Here is a 24,277-nt window from a genome sequence, read left to right as displayed (position 1 = left end):
ACAATGAAAAAGGAAAATCTAAATATCATTAAATCACAAGTCCAAGACACCAAATGAAAGATACAGATCTTGTGAATAAAGCCACCATTTCAGATTTTTAAAATGTTTTACAGGGAAGACAAAATATGTAAATCTATTAGCTAACCACGTTAGCAAAAGACACCACTTTCCTAACTCCATCAGTTTCTTACTCCATCAGGTGCTATCACCAATTCGGCCAAATAAAGATATTGATAGCCACTAACCAAGAAAAAACCTCATCAGATGACAGTCTGATAACATATTTATTGTATAGGATAGGTTTTGTTAGAAAAATGTGCATATTTCAGGTAGAAATCATAGTTTACAATTGCACCCACCATCACAACTCGACTAGAATAAATACAGAGAGCAACGTGTATTACCTAATTACTAATCATAAAACATTTCTTAAAAATACACAGCTCACAGCAATGGAAAGACACAGATCTTGTGAATTCAGACAATATTTCAGATGTTCTAAGTGTTTTACAGCGAAAACACAATAAATCGTTATATTAGCATACCACATATGCAAACGTTACCCGACCATTGATTCAAGCCAAAGAGAGCGATATCGTTATCATCGCCAAAATATATTAATTTTTTCACTAACCTTATCAGAATTCTTCCGATGACACTCCTGTAACATCATATTACAACATACATATAGAGTTTGTTCGAAAATGTGCATATTTAGCCACAAAAAACCGTGGTTATACAATGACAATACTAGCAAAACTAGCCTGAAAATGTCGGTCGCCATCTTTCACAGTGATCTTGTCTCATGGATAACTATTCATAAACTTGACTAAAAAAATATAAGTTGGACAGCTATCGAAAGACAAATTAGTTCTTAATGCAATCGCTGAATTACATTTCTAAAATTATCCTTACTGTGCAATACAGGGTTCGCCAAGCGAAGCTATACCAAACAAAATGGCGGAATATGCGTTTAAAATTTTTCGACAGAACAACGATTTATCATCTTAAATATTTCTTACTATGAGGTGATCTTCCATCAGAATCTTGGGCAATGTATCCTTTCTTGGGTCTAATCTTCTTTTGGTCGAAAGATGTCCTCTGTCCGTCGAAATGCCCACTAACGTTCGACCGGGACCCCGAAACGTGCCCGGCGCTTCAAAGAGCATCACATAGAAATGCCTCAAAATCGCACTAAACGGATATAAATTGCTATAAAACGTTTTAAATTAACTACCTTATGATGTTTTTAACACCTATAACGAGTAAAAACATGACCGGCGCTATATTACTGGCTAAACCAAGGCTTGGAAAAAGGCCAGTCCGACGTCCTTCTTGCGTTGAGCGCAGGGTCCAAAAGAACGCTACTTCCGGTATTTGGTGATTTATAGAGGCCCTGATTGCGCAATCGACTCCATTCAAATTGTCACCACTTACTGACATCTAGAGGAAGGCGTGGGCAGTGTTTGTATCCTCATAGGATTTACAGGGACTTTAAAACTGATCTGGAACCAGAGGCCAAGATTTCTGAAATCTCACACACTGGGAGGAAAAGTGCTGTAGAATGAGTTCTGTTCCACTCAGAGACATAATTCAAACGGCTATAGAAACTAGAGAGTGTTTTCTATCCAATAATAACAATAATATGCATATTGTACGAGCAAGAATTGAGTACTAGGCAGTTTAATTTGGAGACCAATTTTCCCTAAGTCGAAACAGCACCCCCTATATCCCAGAGAGGTTAAAGAAGTTTGGTTTTGGGGAGTGCTTTTTGAAATGGATAGAGTTGATATATTAGACAACTCAAGTTTGCAAAGCCAGTGTGGCTCCAAACACCAAATCGATCACTTGCAAATAATAGGCATTCCCAGCAGTACAGTTTGCAGTGCTTCTCGGAGCCTGTGAGCCATTGATAGCGCTCGTAGTTGGAACTTTGAACGAACCCCTTTCCCGCCTGTGACAGGCTTTGTAGCGTCGGTGTCGGGCGACCTCTCTTTTATTGAAAAGTTCGTCTTGAGAATGGCGTTATAATTATATCCTCGACCAAATCGATATCTTCTCCTCCTTCCGCCATTGTGGGTTGAAAAAACAGCTTAGTAGTACGCAAATTAATTTGTTTATCAAATTCAGCTTCCTAGTTTTGAGGTTCTGCATAGACCTGCCCATAGGACCTTCCTCTCAATATTGGTAATCCAATCAAAAGACGTGCACGCACTACGCCTGCTAGCTGGCTCATGTGTAACACTGGAGCCAGCCAGCAGGCGTACAATAGCCAACTCTAAAGCTGATTGGTTGACACTAAATTTTCATTTCCATTCACTTTAAGCTACAAGCGCCCGCACTGTTGATTCTGAAGGCCTGAGGGCAGATTTTAGACCCCTGGCAACACATGATGGCTGAATATGATTGGATAAAAGATCTAACATAAAGACCAGCCCTCCAAATCTCAACCTGGGGCTGGAAGCAGTGCAACCAAGAGGAAAGCTATGAAATTAAGAGCATAACTCTTACTCTGGGGAATAATTTAATACATATTTGTGGGAAAATATATTTAAAAAAAAATTATATTCTGATGTTTAGGCCAGCAGAGAAGGCCTTGCTGGCCCTGACGGCCCACCACTGTATTCATATCATAATTACATTATAGTATAGAGTGAGAATTTCAAGGGAATTCATAATTAATATTTTCTTATCATGAAGCCTTTATTCAGGTCTGTGGGCACAGAAACTCCAAATTGGCCTGGTCATAAAAGGGTGGTCAAAGCAGACAAACTAAGAAAGGTTCACACAACACCCACAATATTGAATGAATGGAGAACAAAAGGGTAAAGAACTGTGAAATGAATTGCTACAGAAATTACGAAAAGAGACTTACAAAAAACATCTGTTAATTAAAGAGAAACACGGTCAGCAGCGTTTGAGTTTGGATCAGGAGCAGGAGGGCTGACACAAAGGGACAGAATATGGCTACCCAGGACCAGTCATCATCAGAGCAACAGCCAATACTGCTGTTGGTAATCATGCAATGTCCCCACATAGTATTTCCAAACGGAGCCAAAGTGTGTTTGATTAGTCCTGCTGGGACTGTATGCGTAACGCCACAGAGCCTGACGTCAGTTGTCCTCTGATCATAAACACAATTATTTTTCATTGAACTTAATGAGAATGGAGAGGAAAGGAAATATTCCAATACACATCAAGACACTTTCATCTACTTCTAAAAAAAAACAATACCCTTTCCATCTGTACCTGCATAATTTTATATATACACTGCTCAAAAAAATAAAGGGAACACTAAAATAACACATCCTAGATCTGAATGAATGAAATATTCTTATTAAATACTTTTTTCTTTACATAGTTGAATGTGCTGACAACAAAATCACACAAAAATTATCAATGGAAATCAAATTTATCAACCCATGGAGGTCTGGATTTGGAGTCACACAAAATTAAAGTGGAAAACCACACTACAGGCTGATCCAACTTTGATGTAATGTCCTTAAAACAAGTCAAAATGAGGCTCAGTAGTGTGTGTGGCCTCCACGTGCCTGTATGACCTCCCTACAATGCCTGGGCATGCTCCTGATGAGGTGGCGGATGGTCTCCTGAGGGATCTCCTGCCAGACCTTGACTAAAGCATCCGCCAACTCCTGGACAGTCTGTGGTGCAACGTGGCTTTGGTGGATGGAGCGAGACATGATGTCCCAGATGTGCTCAATTGGATTCAGGTCTGGGAAACGGGCGGGCCAGTCCATAGCATCAATGCCTTCCTCTTGCAGGAACTGCTGACACACTCCAGCCACATGAGGTCTAGCATTGTCTTGCATTAGGAGGAACCCAGGGCCAACCGCACCAGCATATGCTCTCACAAGGGGTCTGAGGATCTCATCTCGGTACCTAATGGCAGTCAGGCTACCTCTGGCGAGCACATGGAGGGCTGTGCGGCCCCCCAAAGAAATGCCACCCCATACCATGACTGACCCACCGCCAAACTGGTCATGCTGGAGGATGTTGCAGGCAGCAGAACATTCTCCACAGCGTCTCCAGACTCTGTCACGTCTGTCACGTGCTCAGTGTGAACCTGCTTTCATCTGTGAAGAGCACAGGGCGCCAGTGGCGAATTTGCCATTCTTGGTGTTCTCTTGCAAATGCCAAACGTCCTGCACGGTGTTGGGCTGTAAGCACAACCCCCACCTGTGGACGTCGGGCCCTCATACCACCCTCATGGAGTCTGTTTCTGACCATTTGTGCAGACACATGCACATTTGTGGCCTGCTGGAGGTCATTTTGCAGGGCTCTGGCAGTGCTCCTCCTGATCTTCCTTGCACAAAGGCGGAGGTAGCGGTCCTGCTGCTGGGTTGTTGCCCTCCTACGGCCTCCTCCACGTCTCCTGATGTACTGGCCTGTCTCCTGGTAGCGCCTCCATGCTCTGGACACTACGCTGACAGACACAGCAAACCTTCTTGCCACAGCTCGCATTGATGTGCAATCCTGGATGAGCTGCACTACCTCAGCCACTTGTGTGGGTTGTAGACTTCGTCTCATGCTACCACTTGAGTGAAAGCACCGCCAGCATTCAAAAGTGACCAAAACATCAGCCAGGAAGCATAGGAACTGAGAAGTGGTCTGTGGTCACCACCTGCAGAACCACTCCTTTATTGGGGGTGTCTTGCTAATTGCCTATAATTTCCACCTGTTGTCTATTCCATTTGCACAACAGCATGTGACATTTATTGTCAATCAGTGTTGCTTCCTAAGAGGACAGTTTGATTTCACAGAAGTGTGATTGACTTGGAGTTACATTGTGTTGTTTAAGTGTTCCCTTTATTTTTTTGAGCAGTGTATATGAATATATGAGAGGGGGAGACAGAGAGAATTGAATGGAATGCCTGGGCATTCCCGGGAGGAGTGTTTTCATGGTGCTGAGGTTTCTGGGCAGGTATTCTTTGTTTTGTGTGTGAGACTGGCCTTGAGCCCAGAGCAGACAGCTCTCCCTGGGACCCAGTCAGAGACAGCACTGGGGTTAAACCCAGTGGCAAATCCAGAGCCAGCCTGCCAGATGCTCAATGGACTCCCACATTCCACAGTCTGCTATACAAACAAAAAATGTGTGTGCGCGCATGAAAAGCTACAATCATCGCCCAGCATTGACAATACAATCTAACTCAACTGTATACCCACAAATGACAACTGGATGCCCACAGAGGAAGTTTCTGAAAGGTAGCGTTCATGACATTGCATTAAACAGTTAACATAGTACCAAAATAAAGCTGTTTTGGCTTTTCATCTTTTACTGGAGGCTAGGTGCTGCTGTGGCTGGAACATACTGTATTGATCTTGGGGACAGACAGAGACACACAGTATGATTTAGAGGTGTTTTATAGTCTAGACGGGTGTCCTCAGATTCATGATCCTTCCCTTAATCATGTCAGTTCCGCTGAACAAATGGGGAATGCTTAACGAGTGATACAGTATATGCTCTGAAGTTCAAAGGTCTGCTAAAGCTACGGAGTGCTAATAACATGGCATTCTCAAAGCATGCAACAGAGCATGCGAGCAAATTGTTTAAATCCTTATTTAGACAATTTTTTTCTCGCATAAAGTACAAGTTCAGAGAAAAAAATATATAATTAGAAAGCTCTAATCATTGAAAGCTGTCATTGAAAGTGGCTCAGACTGGCTGCAGCTCGTTAGGGTCTTGTCTCTAATTGCCTGTCCCAGCTTAGCCTCGTTAGGGCCATGCAATCAGACGTTCATGTTTTCCCAAAGCACGTTCTGCCCTGCCGTTTCTGACCCTGTTCATTACGCACACTAAGTCCTCTCAGGTTTTCAGAAGGGGGAGCTTTTACACCAATTTTCCTGGCAGACAGACCAAACACCTAATTTACAGTCATCTGTCTAAAAGCAGGAGGGCAGAACAGGGCAAAGGGAAACCCCAAACTCCTAGGGACCAGTGCCAAGAAAACAGACTTAGGCCATGTCCGAATATTTGCATTCTAAATAGTAGGCATTTTGTGTATGCGAAAAAATTGTTTTATGATAAATTTAGAATTTTTATGTTTTAAATGCCAGGATATCATACTCATTTTGTCTTTTAATCTATCAGAATTCGCAGCACACTTGAGGAAGATAATCATCTTCAGAGACCCATGTGAGTCTGACAACATCTAATAATCAGCTGAGGAGACGCACTGTACCAAAATGAATGAATGGCGGGAATCAATGCAATTGCGCATTAGATGAGGCATTTTTACTAAACTGTACGTTCTAAACAGTATGCAGTTTAAGGAAGTAGTAGTCAAGCCAGATTTTGGACACAACCTAAGGTTAGAAAAAAAACGATGTACTGGCTGATCCTACTTTCAGTCATGTTAAATAGAAGTCACAGGCTCTCTGATTTGAAAGGTCACAGGTGTTTTGAGGGCCCATACTGCAGATAGTATTCTGTGTTTTCCAGTAAACATTACTTGGTCACATGTATCTGTTTCATTCGGTGGAGATACAGGAAACGATGTCAAAGTATGTTAGCTAAAACTAGATCCAGGAAACAAATGTACCTCTTCTTATGGATATAGAATGAGTATGGGACCAAAGATTAGGGTTTGTTGGATCCACAGAGACACTCAGAAATCTTGTTACTGTAGCATCTCTTGACATGGCTAAATACTGTAATTCTGAAAGATGACTGTGATGAGGATAAGGGTAGGGAGTGGTGGGTGGAGAGGACTTCTGTCAAAGATTCAAGGCCTATCCAAGGCCTATCGCATACAATATACAGTACTTAAAAAGTTTAAACGAACACTATAAACTCTCTCTTGAATTTGTTGGCCCAGTGCAGACCCATTGTGTCAGGGGTAGTAACGTAAACAGATATTGAGTAGCTTCCATTCCTCATGTCTCTGTTGGATCATAAAGGGCACATGTAAATGGACAGTGTCAGTGCTTCGCACTGTCAGACAGGCAAATGAATGGCTGTGAATGGCTTGCGTCATACAGTGAGGGAAAAAAGTATTTGATCCCCTGCTGATTTTGTACGTTTGCCCACTGACAAAGAAATTATCAGTCTATAATTTTAACCTGTTTGGCGTGCAAGCCCGACGTCGGTACACTTATGACAACAGCCAGCTCAAAGTGCAGGGCGCGAAATTCAAAAGATTTTTTTTTTTAATATTTAACTTTCACACATTAACAAGTCCAATACAGCATATGAAAGGTACACATCTTGTGAATCAAGCCAACATGTCCGATTTTTAAAATGTTTTACAGGGAAGACACAATATGTAAATCTATTAGCTAACCACGTTAGCAAAAGACACCACTTTTCTTACTCCATCAGTTTTTTACTCCATCAGTAGCTATCACAAATTCGACCAAATAAAGATATAAATAGCCACTAACCAAGAAACAACTTCATCAGATGACAGTCTGATAACATATTTATTGTATAGCATATGTTTTGTTAGAAAAATGTGTATATTTCAGGTATAAATCATAGTTTACATTGCAGCTACAATCAGAAATTGCACCGAAAGCAGCCATAATATTTACAGACACCAACGTCAAATACCTAATTACTCATCATAAAACATTTCTGAAAAATACAGTGTACAGCAATTGAAAGACAGGCATCTTGTGATTCCAGACAATATTTCCGATTTATCAAGTGTTTTACAGCGAAAACACAATAGAGCGTTATATTAGCGTACCACAATAGCCAAAAACACAAGCAATTTCCCATTAGCAAAAGTTAGCGATCGTAACAAACAAGCAAAAGATATATAATTTTTGACTAACCTTGATTTTCTTCATCAGATGACAGTCCTATAACATCAGGTTATACATACACTTATGTTTTGTTCGAAAATGTGCATATTTAGAGCTGAAATCAGTGGTTACACATTGTGCTAACGTAGCATCTTTTTCCCACAACGTCTAAACAGCAACGATATTTTTCTGACACGTTTTCTGACACACATATTCTGACCAAATAGCTATTCATAAACATAAGTAAAAAAATACATGTTGTATAGGAAATGATAGATCCATTAGTTCTTAATGAAATCGCAGTGTTAGAATTCTAAAAAATAACTTCATTACGACATCCAGCTTCGGTATAGCTGAGTACCCCAAAGTTGGGCGCCCACGACTAATTCACATGCACGACAGATATATGAATTAGCATCATAAAATGTTTCTTACTTTTGGTGATCTTCCGTCAGAATGTTGGACAAGGTGTCCTTTGTCAAGAACAGTCGTTGTTTGGATTCAGAACGTTCATTTTCCCTCTCGATTTAGCACGCACACTTGCCAAGTGGCACGGATCTCTCCAACGTCAACAAAGTCAGAGAACGGAACACGGCAAAACTCCCGAAAAAATTTCAATAATCTGATTAAACTATATTGAAAAAACATACTTTACGATGATATGGTCACATGTATCAAATAAAATCTAAACCGGAGATGTTAGTCGTCCATAACGACAGCTAAACAGAAGGCAAATCCATGTCCCCTTTCGCGCGCTCCAGAAACAGGAAATGGACGGTCACGTCATACAAAGAGCTTTAATTCCACCTCAGACCAAGATAAACACGAAATTTCTTCTCTCACCGCCTCTTGACAACCAGGGGAAGGTGTATGAAGTGTACGTAGACTCTTACGTATCATGCCCATGTATAGGCAGGAAGTTGAACAGAGCATCGATTTCTGACATTCCACTTCCTGGTCAGGAAATGTGCTGCAGAATGAGTTCTGTTTCACTCAGAGAAATAATTCAAACGGTTTTAGAAACTAGAGAGTGTTTTCTATCCAATAGTAATAATAATATGCATATTGTACGAGCAAGAATTGAGTACGAGGCCGTTTGAAATGGGCACGATTTAACTGGATACTCAATACTGCCCCTTGCAGCCATAAGAAGTTTTAATGGCAGGTTTATTTGAACAGTGAGAGACAGAATAACAACAAAAAAATCCAGAAAAACGCATGTCAAAAATGTTATAAATTGATTTGCATTTTAATGAGGGAAATAAGTATTTGACCCCTCTGCAAAACATGACTTAGTACTTGGTGACAAAACCCTTGTTGGCAATCACAGAGGTCAGACGTTTCTTGTAGTTGGCCACCAGGTTTGCATACATCTCGGGAGGGATTTTGTCCCACTCCTTTTTGCAGATCTTCTCCAAGTCATTAAGGTTTCGAGGCTGACTATATATTAATTTATACTGGATTAAGCATCCATTCTCGTAACTGTAATCTCATTAGTTACTGTATGTCCCAATATTCCCTAGATCTTGTGCCAATATCAGTTTTTTTTATTTTATTTAAGTCTTGGTTCCTATAGTTTATATATTTCTTTAGGAAAAGGCCATTCAAGACGGTTGAAAGCCTTTTCGGCATCAACAGCCATTATTGATATATCTATATCTTTATTTTTGCGTATTGTATTAAACTGAAACATGTTCTTGTATTTGTTTGTGTCTATTTTTAATAAACCCCGTGAATTTGTATTAAGTCTGGTAAGCTGTATTTCTGATTCATAAATATAAACGCAACAATTTCAACATTTTTACTGAGTTACTGTTCAAATAAGGAAATCAGTCAATTAAAATTATAACAGCTGTTGGAAGGAGAGAACCAAGGTGCAGCGTGGTACGTGTCCATATTTATTTAATGAACACTGAAATAACAAAGCGAACAACCGAAACAGTTCTGGCTGGTGCAGACACACAACAGAAAACAACTACCCACAAAACACAGGTGGGATGAGGATACCTAAGTATGGTTCTCAATCAGAGACAACGATAGACAGCTGCCTCTGATTGAGAACCACACTTGGCCAAACACATAGAAATATAAAACATAGAACAAAAACACAGAATGCCCACCCCAACTCACGCCCTGACCAAACCAAAAGAGACAACAAAGGAACTAAGGTCAGGGCGTGACAAAAATAAATGAATTAGGCCCTAATCTATGGATTTCACATGATGCAGTGATCAGTGGGCCTGGGAGGGTATACTGTAGGCCCACCCACTTGTGTGCCAGTCCCACCCACTGGGGAGCCAGGCCCAGCCAACCAGAAGGAGTTTTACCCCACAAAAGGGCTTTATTACATGCAGAAATAGTCCTCAGTTTCATCAGCTGTCCAGGTGGCTGGTCTCAGACGATCCCTCAGGTGAAGAAGCCAGATGTGGAGGTCCTGGGCTGGCGTGGTTACACATGGTCTGCGGTTGTGAGGCTGGTTGGACATACTGCCAAATTCAAATTCTCAAAAACAACGTTGGAGGAGGCTTATGATAGAGAAATTCTGGCAACAGCTCTGGTGGACATTCCTGCAGTCAGCATGCCAATTGCACACTCCTTCAAAACTTGTGTCATTGTGTTGTGTGACAAAATTGCACATTTTAGAGTGGCCTTTTATTGTCCCCAGCACAAGGTCAGCCTCAGAGAACAACATCGACCTATACACTGACTCAGTGAGTGCGTTTATAAAGAAGTGCATTGGAGATGTTGTACCCACTGTGACTATTAAAACCTTCCCAAACCAGAAACCGTGGATGGATGGCGGCATTCGTGCACAACTGAAAGTGCGAACCACCGCATTTAACCATGGAAAGAGGTCTGGGAATATGTCTGAATGTAAACAGTGTAGCTATTCCCTCCGCAAGGCAATCAAATAAGCAAAATGCCAGTACAGGGACAAGGTGGAGTCCAAATTCAACGGCTCAGACACGAGACGTATGTGGCAGGGAAATCAGACTACAAAAATAAATCCAGCCACATCACGGACACTGATGTCACGCTTCCAGACAAACTAAACAACTTCTTTGCCCACTTTGAGGATAATACAGTGCCACCATCGCGGCCCGCTAACAAGGACTGCGACCCCCCCACCCCCCTTCTCCGTGGCTGATGCGAGTAAAACATTTAAACGTTTTAACCCTCGCAAGGCTGCTGGCCCAGATGGCATCCCAAGCCACATCCTCAAAGCATGCGCAGACCAGCTGGCTGAAACATGTCAAACGATGTTTACAATCAATCCTTAGGGTCTTTTTATAATAAATCTTCAATAATATTCCAACCGGACAATAGCGTATTCATTACAGAGGAAAAAGAAGGAACGGCGCGCCCGCGCAGTAAACAACTCATTGGCCTCAGCCTAGTCCACTTGTTGAAACAGCTCTTATTCGACCCCCTTCCACAATAGAAGCCTCAAACAACTTTCTAAAGACTGTTGACATCTGCTGGAAGCCTTGGGAAGTGCAATCTGGCCCCATAGACACAGCATATTGGATAGGCAATCACTTAAATGAAACTACAAACCTCAGATTTCAGATTTTGCATTCGTCTCAGGTTTTCGCCTGCCATATGAGTTCTGTTATAATCACATACATTATTTTAACAGTTTTGGAAACTTTAGAGTGTTTTCTATCCAAATCTACTACTTATATGCATATCATAGCTTCTGGGCCTGGGTAACAAGCAGTTTACTCTGGGCATCTTATTCATCCAAGCTACTCAATACTGCCCCCCTTTCCCAAAGAAGTTAAACGCATCCCAGATTATATCGGGGGTTGGCTTTTCTCTGTCCTCTAAACTTACATTTGTAATAATAAAGGTTTTTAGTTGATGTATTTAATACATTTCAGGTCCAGATGTGTTCTGTTTATTGTCCAAATTCTATCACTAAGTGTATTTTCTATTGCTGTAATTTAGCTGATACTGGAGTACGATCTAATATCATGATTTTTTAAATCCAGTAATTTGTTGAGTGCATTTTTGGAAATAGAAATGTAGTCAATTTTTGAATAGCTTTTCTTACTTTAAGAGAAAAACGTATATTATTTTGTAATTGGGAGTAATCTCCAGGTGTCCTGTAAATTATTTGTAGAGATGAACATTTTCAGTCTCTTTGGAGGCTCCCTAAATGTGCCTTTTTTTATTACTACGTCTGTCAATCTAATCTAATGTATGCTTTTGGTCACCTACCAAAATAATAGTTCCTATCTGGATTTGATCTAATATAGTTTAAATTATATCTAAGAACTCCAGATTTGCCCCTGATAGGATATACAATCAAATCAAAGGTAAAAATACAACAGTAGAAAACACCCTTCATGTGCTGGGATATAAGGGTAAATTGTGTATTCTTACTTTTCAGGATGACATCACTGCTGTTACTACAGTAGGTGATAACATAGGCCTCTACAACCCAGATTCTCTTTAAATATTAAATGTATCCTTTTTTTAAATGTAACGCTTGCAAGAAACCACAGCTGCTGACAATCTCTTTAAGTGTTCGAGAACCATGTTTTTTCCCCACAATGGATCCTGTGCACATTCCATGTGATGAGTTTGATTTTGTTTGTCTTTACCTGTATAGAACCAAAGTAAACCTTATCTGTTCCATCTATCATTGAAGAACCAAATACAATATTTTAGTTGACATGATCTATGAGGGCAGTGGCATTCCATAGAATGGGAGGATCATAGTATAAATGCATACTTATTGTGCACATTACATACAACGCGTTCGGAAAGTATTCACATCCCTTGACTCATTTCACATTTTGTTACATTACAGACTCATTCTAAAATGTATTAAATAAATAAAAATATCATCAAGCTACACACAATAACCCATAATGACAACGTGAAAACAGAAATGCCTTATTTACATACGTATTCAGACCCTTTGCTATGAGACTCGAAATTGAGCTCAGGTGCATCCTGTTTCCATTGATCATCCTTGAGATGTTTCTACAACTTGATTGGAGTCCACCTGTGGTAAATTCAATTGATTGGACATGATTTGGAAAGGTACACACCTGTCTATAGAAGGTCTCAATGTTGACAGTGCATGTCAGAGCAAATACAAAGCCATGAGGTCGAAGGAAGTGTCCGTAGAGATCCAAGACAGGATTGTGTCGAGGCACAGATCTGGGGAAGGGTATTAAAACATTTTTGCAGCATTGAAGGTCCCCAAGAAAAAAGTGGCCTCCATTCTAAAATGGAAAGAGTTTGGAACCACCTAGAACTGGCCGCCCGGCCAAACTGAGCAATCGGGGGAGAAGGGCCTTGGTCAGGGAGGTCACCAAGAACCCAATGGTCATTCTGACAGAGCTACAGAGTTCCTCTGTGGAGATGGGGGAAGCTTCCAGAAGGACAACCATCTATGTAGCACTCCACCAAGGCCTTTATGGTAGAGTGGCCAGACGAAAGCCACTCCTCAGTAAAAGGCAAATGACAGCCCACTTGGAGTTTTCTAAAAAGCACCAAAAGTACTCTCGGGCCATGAGAAACAAGATTCTCTGGTCTGATGAAACCAAGATTGAACTCCTTGGCCTGAATCCCAAGCATTACGTCTGGAGGAAACCTGGCACCAACCCTACGGTGAAGCATGGTGGTGACAGCATCATGCTGTGGGGATGTTTTTCAGTGGCAGGGACTGGGAGACTAGTCAGGATTGAGGGAAAGATGAACGGAGCTAAGTACAAAGAGATCCTTGATGAAAACCTGCTCCAGAGCACTCAGGACCTCAGACTGGGGCAAAGATTCACCTTCCAACAGGACAACGACCCTAAACACACAGCCAAGACAATGCAAGAGTAACTTCGGGACAAGTCTCTGAATGTCCTTGAGTGGCCCAGCCAGAGCCCGGAGTTGAACCCTATCGAACATCTCTGGAGAGACCTGAAAATAGCTGTGCAGCGACGCTCCCCATCCAACCTGACAGAGCTTGAGATAATCTGCAGAGAAGAATGGGAGAAACTCACCAAATACAGGTGTGCCAAGCTTGAGGCATCATACCCAAGACGACTCGAGGCTGTAATCGATGTCAAAGGTGCTTCAACAAAGTATTGAGTAAAGGGTCTGAATACTTATGTAAATGTGACTCGTTTCAGGAAACTAGGCGTAAGTCGCAAGTCACTACTTCACAGGAGAGGCATTTGAAAGTAAAAAATTTTGGGATCAACATGCATTTTTTGGCAGAAATGCCTTGTTGAACATGTGGACTTTCATATGGCTTAATAACAAACGTGTATGCCATCTGTAAATAAAATTGTTAAATTGCGAGCCTAGTTGGTTTAGCCATGGAAAAAGTCAGGAACCATCCCGCTAGCCATGATTGGCTGAAATAATGGATGGGCTAGACATGCCGAGAGATGAGTTCGGATTGGTCTGCCATGTAGCATGCTTCGGTCTATAACATAAGCTGGTCAGTATGTGTAGGCAACTTTTTTTTAAAGATATCACGTAGTAGAACTGCAAAAGGGTTGTTCTCCACTTTCTGGAGGACCGAGTTTTGAAATCAGTGGAATGCCCGGTGGAATTAGAATATGATAGCTAAGGAGATTTTGCCGTTTGATTGCAATTATGCAGAGGGATCAAAAAGAGAACACACAGAAGGCTGTTATAAAACAGCTGTCTCCGGATTAAATCTTCAAACTAAGCGTAACCATTGCATCTGTGACAGAGCGGGAGAAGTGTCCATCCATGTATATGGGTAAGAGTGTCTAGCTAGCTACATTTTCAGATATTATATGTTTCTAATTTTGTTAGAAAGTCGCTTTCATCTCAAGTTAAAGTGTACTGTTAGCTAGCTCGCTAACCAACGTTACGTGTATGATCTGTTGTAATATTACTTGTATCTCAAAGCCATTTGATTACTAGCTATAGCCTAATGTTAGCTAGCTAGCTAACATTGAACCTGGTTGGTTAGCTACCTGCATATTCATGCAGGGTAGTAACATTATGAGTTTGGATTATGGTTCAGTGTTTAGCTAGCTAGCTAACTACATGTCTGAATAAAAGACTCCACATTTTTATGTAATCTTTATTTAACTAGGAAAGTCAGTTAAACCTGTTAGGCTGGCTGGCCCGACACCGGTACACTTATGACAACATCCAGCTCAAGTGCAGGGCGCGAAATTCAAAAGATATTTTTTTTAAATATTTAACTTTCACACATTAACAAGTCCAATACAGCATATGAAAGGTACACATCTTGTGAATCAAGCCAACATGTCCAATTTTTAAAATGTTTTACAGGGAAGACAAAATATGTAAATCTATTAGCTAACCACGTTAGCAAAAGACACCACTTTTCTAACTCCATCAGTTTCTTACTCCATCACTAGCTATCACAAATTCGACCAAATAAAGAAATAAATAGCCACTAACCAAGAAAAAACTTCATCAGATGACAGTCTGATAACATATTTATTGTATAGCATATGTTTTGTTCGAAAAATGTGCATATTTCAGGTATAAATCATAGTTTACATTTCAGCTACAATCAGAAATTGCACCGAAAGCAGCCATAATATTTAGACACCAACGTCAAATACCTAATTACTCATCATAAAACATTTCTGAAAAATACATAGTGTGCAGCAATTGAAAGACAGGCATCTTGTGATTCCAGACAATATTTCCGATTTATTAAATGTTTTACAGCGAAAACAAAATGTAGCGCTATATTAGCGTAGCCACAATAGCCAGAAACACTTGGGCGCCCACGACCAGTTCACATGCACGACAGATATATGAAATAACATCATAAATTGGGTCTTACTTTTGCTGATCTTTCATCAGAATGTTGAACAAGGTGTCCTTTGTCCAGATGAGTCGTTGTTTGGATTCAGAACGGCAAATTTCCCTCTTCATTTAGCATGGGCACTAGCCGAGTGGCACGGATCTCTCCAACGTAAACACAGTCAGAGAACGGAACACGGCAAAACTCCCGAAAAAATTTCAATAATCTGATTAAACTATATTGAAAAAACATACATTACGATGATATGGTCACATGTATCAAATAAAATCCGAGCCGGAGATAGTTGTCGTCCATTACGGCAGCAAAACAGAAGGCAATCCCACTTCCAAGTCGCGCGCTTCAGAGTACCGGAAGTGGACGGTCACGTCAAAGAAATAGCTTTTATTCCACCCCAGACCAAGATAAACACAACATTTCTTCTCTCACATCATCTTGACACCCAGAGGAAGGCGTATGGAGTGTACGTAGACTCCTACGTGTCATGACCATGTATAGGCAGGAAGTTGAACAGAGCATATATTTCTGACATTCTACTTCCTGGTCAGGGAAAGTGCTGCCAAATGAGTTCTGTTTCACTCAGAGAAATAATTCCAACGGTTTTAGAAACTAGAGTGTTTTCTATCCAATAGTAATAATAATATCCATATTGTACGAGCATGAATTGAGTACGAGGCCGTTTGAAATGGGCACGATTTCACTGGCTACTCAATACTTTCCCTTGCAGCCATAAGAAGTTAAGAACCAATTCTTATTTACAATGAGTCCCTACTTTTATCCAATGGAAAAAACACCATTTCAAATGTTGCTACTTAAATCCGAATTGAGCTGGTCGGTCACGTGATATCAGATTTCTTATTCAAAAAATGTGCAATCATTTCTAAAAACCTGTTTTTGCTTTGTCATTATGGGGTATTGTGTGTAGCTTGATGAGGGGGAAAACAACACTTTTAATCAATTTTAGAATGAGGCAGTTGCATAACAAAATGTGGAAAAAGTGAAAGGGTCTAAATGTATTATTATTTAACCTTTATTTAACTAGGCAAGTCAGTTAAGAACAAATTCTTATTTACAATGATGGCCTAACCCGGACGACGCTGAGCCAATTGTGTGCCGCCCAATCACGGCCGAATGTGACGCAGCCTGGATTGGAACCACGTCTTGCACTGAGATGCAGTGTCTTAGACCACTGCACCACTCAGGATTCTGAATTGCGCAGTACATACTTTCTGATGCACTGTAAATGAGGTTTTTCTGTATTTAATCTTCAATCATTTTGCAAACATTTCTAAAAACATGTTTTCCCTTTGTTATTGTGTGTAGATGGGTGAGCTGTTGTATTTATTTAATCAATTTGGAATTCAGGCTGTAACACAATAAACTGTAGAATAAGTCAAGGGGTATGAATACTTTCTGAAGGCACTGTAAGAGCGAGGAGTGTAATTCGACCAGATAAAAAATGTATCTGGGCCTGCTCTACCTAGCATTTTTCATTACCTTTATAACTATTATTTTAATTGGCCTATTCGGCTGTAATTATTTAGCCTACCCGACCCACAGTAGCCAATATCTAGTTTATATTCTACTTAGGATATGTGGTTTCTATTTTAAAGGAATTCAAATCTGTTAACGAATGTTTTAGGTAGGAAAGACATAGGCTACTGTTGTCAGGTTTTGGCCAAGACTGTTCGGGTTTTGGTCACTAGATGTCCCCATTGCACCTTTTTTGTACCTTTTGTTTTTCTTGCTCTAATTATTGTTTGCACCTGTAGGTCATTCCCTTGTTAGTATTTAAACCCTGTGTGTTCCTCAGTTCCTTGCTCAGTGTTTGTAAGTTAGCACCCAGCCCCAGCCCAAGCCTTGTTTTATATAGATATTTCTCTTGTTGGCTTTTCCAGAGGTTCTCTGGTTTAGTTCTTGTGTATTATTTGAGTAGTCTTTTGAGGTTTGTTTTTTCCCTGCTGTTTTTTACCACTTTGTGGAGTTTCTTTTGTATTTTGGAGGATTTCCACTTTGTGCCTCTTGGCTTTATTTTTGGACATTGTGGATTTAGTTTCTTTGCCTGAAGATTTTGTTCTTTAATTAAACCACCATCTCTAGTACTGCTGTGTCTGCCTCATCTTCTGGGTTCTGACGATTAATAGTGACTGTTTCTCGCACCGGGTCCTGACAACTGTAAAATGTATTTGAATTTCTCTTGAAATAGAAGCACCATAATAGAAATTAAATCCTGTCTCGGTGCTCTGCGGACAATTGCTTCGACCTCATGGCTTGGTTTTTGCTCTGACACGCACTGTCAACTGTGGGATCTTCTATAGACAGGTGTGTGCCTTTCCAAATCATGTCCAATCAATTGAATTTACCACAGGTGGACTCCAATCAAGTTGAAACAACTCATGTATGATCAATGGAAACAGGATGCACCTGATCTCAATTTCCAGTCTCATAGCAAACGGTCTAAATAATGTATTTCTGTTTTGTTTTTTTGAATAAATGTGCAAAATAAAAAAATACAACCCTTTTTGCTTTGTCATTATGGGGAATTGTGTGTAGATTGATGCTGGGTATTAAAACAATTTAATCAATTTTAGGATAAGGTTGTAATGTAACAAAATGTGGCAAAAGTCAAGGGGTCTGAATACATTCCGAATGTGCGGGCATGTGGACTCAGCAGACCAAAAAAATAAAAACATAAAGCATGGCACGTCTTTGTACTTGAGCTGCTGTGCCTTTTTAGGGCTTCTTAGCTCAAACTCCTCTCCTAATGTGCATTATGTCATTATACATATATTGAAGAAAGACTGACAGTTAACTACTGTGGTCAGTTTGTATTACCTTATAAATTAAAGTATAGTGGCTGTTGGGTGTCTAATTTGGGAGAGAGGGTCCACCGAGAGACTGAAATGGGATCAGTGGAGGCACCACACACGCCTAAGAGAAGTGTCTGATGCCCTCCCATTCACCCCATCCCAATCCCCTGGCTAAAGCCCCTCTCCATTCTCACCAATACCCACCATTGAATCTTTGTTATGACAAGCAAGGTATAATAATGATGAATTAAACATCCTTTCTTATCTGTCCAGAACTCGTATTCATTTTACAATGGGTTTGCAAGTCACACAAAAAACACCCCTCCCAGTTCTCCCCCCTTTACCCCACCCAAGCTTATTCCAACCTCACATTTTTACTTTTTACTCACCCTTTTTGCCAAACAAACATAGCTTGTTCCACCCTCCCATCCATACCCACCCTTGCGCCCCATGTACTCTCTTGACCCACCCAGGGCAAGTTTATCCCAACTTCCATCTTTTTCAGACACGTCTACACCCCTCTCTACATCTACTTACTCATCCATTCTCCTTCATTCACACACAACACACACTGAGTGTACAAAACAAACTTTGCATGACATAGACTGACCAGGTGAAAGCTATTATCCCTTATTGATTTCACTTGTTAAATACACTTCAATCAGTGTAAATGGGGTGGAGACAGGCTACAGAAGGATTTTTAAGCCTAGACAATTGAGACATGGATTGTGTAAGTGTGCCATCCAGAAGGTGAATGGGCAAGTCGAAATATTTAAGTTCCTTTGAACAGGGTTTGGTAGTAGGTGCCGGGCATACCGGTTTGTGTACAGAACTGCAACGCTGCTGGGTTTTTCATGTTCAACAGTTTCCCGTGTGTATCAAGAATGGTCCACCACCCAAACAACATCCAGCCAACTTGAAACAACGGTGGAAGCATTGGAGTCAACATGGGAATGCTTTTGACACCTTGTAGAGTCCATGCCCTGATGAATTGAGGCTGTTCGGAGGTCAAAAGTGGGGGATGGGGGGGAACTCAATATTCCTAATGTTTGGTATACTCAGTGTATACCCATATGCACATACACACACCCACTCACACCCTCTCTCCCACACAAACACACACACATCCACAGAACAATTATTGACAATTACTAACATACATGCTATATTTCCCATTTTATATTGCGTTTCAGTGTCCATGTATCTCATTGGCATCGGCTAATTCCAACCCTACTTCCTAAAGAAGAACAGTTACTTGGGGACAATAGAGTCTAGATTGTATTGGGGGGAGGGGGAAAGAATATTGTCTGAACTTACAATAAACTGGTCTTGGGCATCACTGTATGTAGCCTAGTATGCTTATCACTTTTTTCAGCTTCTTCCTCTCCTTAGGGCATTGGGCTCTCAACTGGAAAGGTTTCCTGCAACCTGTTCAGGGCTTCATTGGCGCATGTGAACTTCATCCTCTGTTCCCTTCCATACCCACAGCACTGCCGGGAATCGGAATGGAGTCTTGATTCCTTTTTCCTCCAGTGACTGTTTGAAAGGAAGGAATTGCTTACGTTTTTCCCTCAGTTTAGCAGACAGATCCTGGATGAATCAAATGGACTGGCCATGGATTTTAATCTCCTTTCCCCCTTGTCTTCAGAATGTTGACTTTGGTCGCATAGTTTCACAGCTTATAGATTACCATGCAAGGGTATTTAGCGTTCTTCTGTTTCATGCTGATCTGATGGCATCGCTCCAGATCCTCCGGTGATACATCCAGGCCAAGCTCCTCCGATAGTTTGTGTTCCTTTTGGGTACTTTTGGTTTTGGGTTGCTTTGGGTACTTTTGGGTTGTTTTGGATACCTGTTTGGGATCTTTTGGGTTATTTTGGCTAATTTTGGGTTGTTCTGCGTATCTGTTTTGGGTACCTGTTTGGGGTGATTTAGTAGGACCCCCTATCATGAGCACAACAAAGTGCACGACAAAAATAATTATCCAAAGATTTAGCTTGGTCACACATTACAGCACCAGCTTTGCAAAAGCACTTGCCCAAATTATTCTTTTGACAGCATACCATGGCATTATCTGTTTTCTCCCCTTTCAAGCCTAATCAGTATGTAATCTAGGCAAACTGAGAGCCGCTAAAATTCTGCAATCTGTTAATTAAGACGATTAACATCTTTCATCCGAAATTATCGTTGCGCTTGAAAAAACAATGGGAGCGGTGCAAGGCGGGGACTGTGGGGGCACAGCAGGTAGGGCAGGGTGGGGATAGGGGTTCCCAGAATACTAACGATGAAACGCATCCATTCCAATGGAATGCATATTGTTCAAGCGCCACCGCTGATATTAAAGGACAGCAGCTAATAAGAGAGGAACATGGCTGAAACTTCTGGTCTGTCTGGTGTAGCATTCAGATATCAGATAACATATAACTAATTATATCCAGACACAGGTACAGGGCCATCTTCCACATTGTCCTCTCCTCTACTGTCTACTCTCTCTCTTTCAGACCAACTTTTAAACAGACTTAAAAGGAATAAATATGTCTATTGATCGTTGATGATTGCATTTCCAAAACTGTTTGAGGCGAATACTATATTGGCTCATTGGCAGAATTCCAAAAAGTACACAGTCTTACTAACTTTATCTCGCTGCCCCTCCCTTTCTCTGGACAGGTGAATGTGTTCCTGTCCTTTGTGGTTCCCATGGTAGCCATATCTGCTCTGAACGGGGTCATCGCCAGTCAGTTGCTGCGTATGTTCAGAGAGACGAAGCAGGACACCCGCATCTGCATCATTGAAGGCAACCCTACCATGCTGAGTATCGCTGTGGAGCCAAACCGCACACAGTCGCTGCGTCATGGAGTCATGGTTCTACGTGAGTATACAATGCTCACTTGTGTACACATACAAGCACGCACGCACACACACACACAGCTATGAAGAGTTAAACACAAGACTATTCCTTTTAACTGGCAGAAATGCTTAAACAGGTATGTGCAGTTGAAGTCGGAAGTTTACATACAGTTAGGTTGAAGTCATTAAAACTCGTTTTTCAACCACTCCAGAAAGGTATTGTTAACGAACTATAGTTTTGGCAAGTCGGTTAGGACATCTACTTTGTGCATGACAAGTAATTTTTCCAACAATTGTTTCCAGACAGATTATTTCACTTATAATTCACTGTATCACAATTACAGTGGGTCAGAAGTTTACATACACTAAGTTAACTGTGCCTTTAAACTGCTTGGAAAATTCTAGAAAGTGATGTCATGGCATTAGAAGCTTCTGATAGGCTAATTGACTTCATTTTAATCAATTGGAGATGTACCTGTGGATGTATTTCATGGCCTACCTTCAAACTCAGTGCCTCTTTGCTTGACATCATGGGAAAATCAAAAGAAATCAGCCAAGACCTCAGAAAATAAATTGTAGGCCTCCACAAGTCTGGTTCCTCCTTGGGAGCAATTTCTAAACGGCTGAAGGTACCACGTTCATCCGTACAAACAATCGTACGAAAGTATAAACACCATGGGACCATGCAGCCGTCACACCGCTCAGGAAGGAGACACGTTCTGTCTCCTAGAGATGAACGTACTTTGGTGCGAAAAGTGCAAAACAATCCACAGAACAACAGCAAAGGACCTTGTGAAGATGCTGGAGGAAACAGATACAAAAGTATCTATATTCACAGTAAATCGAATCCTACATCAACATAACCTGAAAGGCCTCTCAGCAAGGAAGAAGGCACTGCTCCAAAACCGCTAATAAAAAAGCCAGACTACGGTTTGCATCTGCACATGGGGACAAAGATCGTACTTTTTGGAGAAATGTCTTCTGGTCTGATGAAACAAAAATAGAACTGTTTGGCCATAATGACCATCGTTATGTTTGGAGGAAAAAATTGTAAGTAGCCTTGCATGAGCAGTAACAGCTCATAGGAACAGTAGTATGTCCTATTTCTGTAGTGTGAGCTGGCTTGATGTACAAGTACCACCTCTGGACAGGACGCTAGTCTTTCACAGGGCCTTACCCCCTATCTATCTATTTAATGCTGAATGCCAAGCAAAAACACATCAGGGCCCATTTTTACAGTCTTTGGTATGACTCGGCCAGGGATCAAACTCCCAACCTTCCAATCTCAGACACACTAACCATAAGGCCACACTGAGTTGATTGATATAATGGCGTACTGGAGCTATAAAGAGTACATTTATCCAAGGATGCCAAAGTAGTCCTCCTTCCCATGTGCGTAAAGATGTATAAAAGAACAGACGCCGGCCCATCCAGCCTGAGCCTCACTCTTCATATCTCTAAGCACTACTGATTTCACTCGCAGTCTATTTAGGGACACACTCTCTAAGCGAGAACCTGCAGCCAAATCTACTACCTGAATAAATCCTTTCCATTAGCTAGGTTTTCATCTAATTGGTGACAAATTTTCATGCGAATATCCCAAAATCTGCGCATTTTCCCACAGTGGCGTTTCCACCAAACAGACTTGTTACAGATAAAAATCAGTGTGTGAGGATGTAGTGCACACAAACTGTACTTTTTCGCTTAAGTTTTCATGTACTGAATAAAAATCTGAAGTTCAATGTGTTTCCATCGCATTTTCAACTCTACTTAAGAGTTTTGTCACAAAAACTCTGGTCTTGGCACGTGCGTGTATAACAAAATATGTTATAATTGAGATTCTTCAAAGTAGCCACCCTTTGCCTTGATGACAGCTTTGCACACGCTTGGCATTCTCTCAACCATCTTCATGAGGAATGCTTTTCAAACAGTCTTGAAGGAGTTCCCACATATGCCGAGCACTTGTTGGCTGCTTTTCCTTCACTCTGCGGTCCAACTCACCCCAAACCATCTCAATTGGGTTGAGGTTGGGTGATTGTGGAGGCCAGGTCATCTTCCTTTATTATTTTCCCCTAGCCCTACCACCCCTCCCCTAATTGGAGTAAACTAACAACAACACTTAGGCTTCTACTTCCAGCTTATACTGTACATACTATGTACATTTTACGGACACAATGTATTTTACAATAGTTATATTTTTGTTTGTTTTTAATTCTGTCCTTCAGCTACGTACTGTGCCTTGCAAAAGTATTCATCCCCATTGCCGTTTTTCCTATTTTGTTGCATTACAACCTGTATTTTAAATAGATTTTTATTTGGATTTCATATAATGAACATACACAAAATAGTCCAAATTTGTGAAGTGAAATAAAAAAAAATGACTTGTTTCAAAAAAACAAAAAAAACAATTTAAGTGGAAAAGTGGTGCGGCATATGTATTCACCCCCTTTGCTATGAAGACCCTAAATAAGATCCAAGATGGTGTAGCAGTGAAGAAGTGTTTTTGTTCGTCCTCTCGTGTACTTTTGTATTTTTCTTTTTTGTATATATTTTATTTTCACTCTTTTCCATTTTAATTCGATACCTTCCGATAACCTGCCTCACCCAATGTGATACGGAATCGCTATTATTTTTAATTTTAGAACACATTCAAGAACCACCAGAAGCTAATTAGTTACAAGCTATTTAGTCATTGTTAGTCACTGCTAGCAGCTTTTCCCCTTCTGCACAGATACCAGCCCTGTTTTTTAGCCTGGATAATACTCGCCAATCTACCAGTATTGAACTATCTCTCCACTACAACTCCAGATTCCTGCCGTAATCCCTGGACCACCACTTCTGATCTTCACAGCTAGCTAGTGGCTAACGCCCCTGCCACGAAGATAGCACCAGTTAGCCGTGAGCCAGGCGCATCTCCCGGCTAGCAAACTAAATTCTACAATACCTCTTTCGCCATCTGGCTTAGATCCTCTGTCGACCCGGCGCCCCGCCGCACCACCACGACTGGTCTGCCGACGAATACTCCATCCGCTGTGCCTTCAACCGGCCTCCGTCGGAGCAG

General features: G+C 41.0%; 1 protein-coding gene across 2 annotated transcripts in view; it reads left to right on the top strand.

Moving 5' to 3' along the window:
* Positions 1 to 24,277, top strand: part of ntsr1 (neurotensin receptor 1 (high affinity)) — an 86,257-nt gene that overhangs the window by 24,935 nt on the left and 37,045 nt on the right. For both annotated transcript variants that reach the window (XM_039008364.1, XM_039008363.1), the window contains exon 2: positions 21,037 to 21,238. In XM_039008364.1, the coding sequence (XP_038864292.1) occupies positions 21,037 to 21,238 (202 nt within the window). The remainder of the gene's footprint in view (positions 1 to 21,036; positions 21,239 to 24,277) is intronic.

Source organism: Salvelinus namaycush, chromosome 14, assembly GCF_016432855.1.
Source record: "Salvelinus namaycush isolate Seneca chromosome 14, SaNama_1.0, whole genome shotgun sequence".
In the NCBI taxonomy this organism is placed as follows: domain Eukaryota; kingdom Metazoa; phylum Chordata; class Actinopteri; order Salmoniformes; family Salmonidae; genus Salvelinus; species Salvelinus namaycush.
Note: the sequence above shows the minus strand (reverse complement) of the source record. Positions and strands in the feature narration are given on the sequence as shown.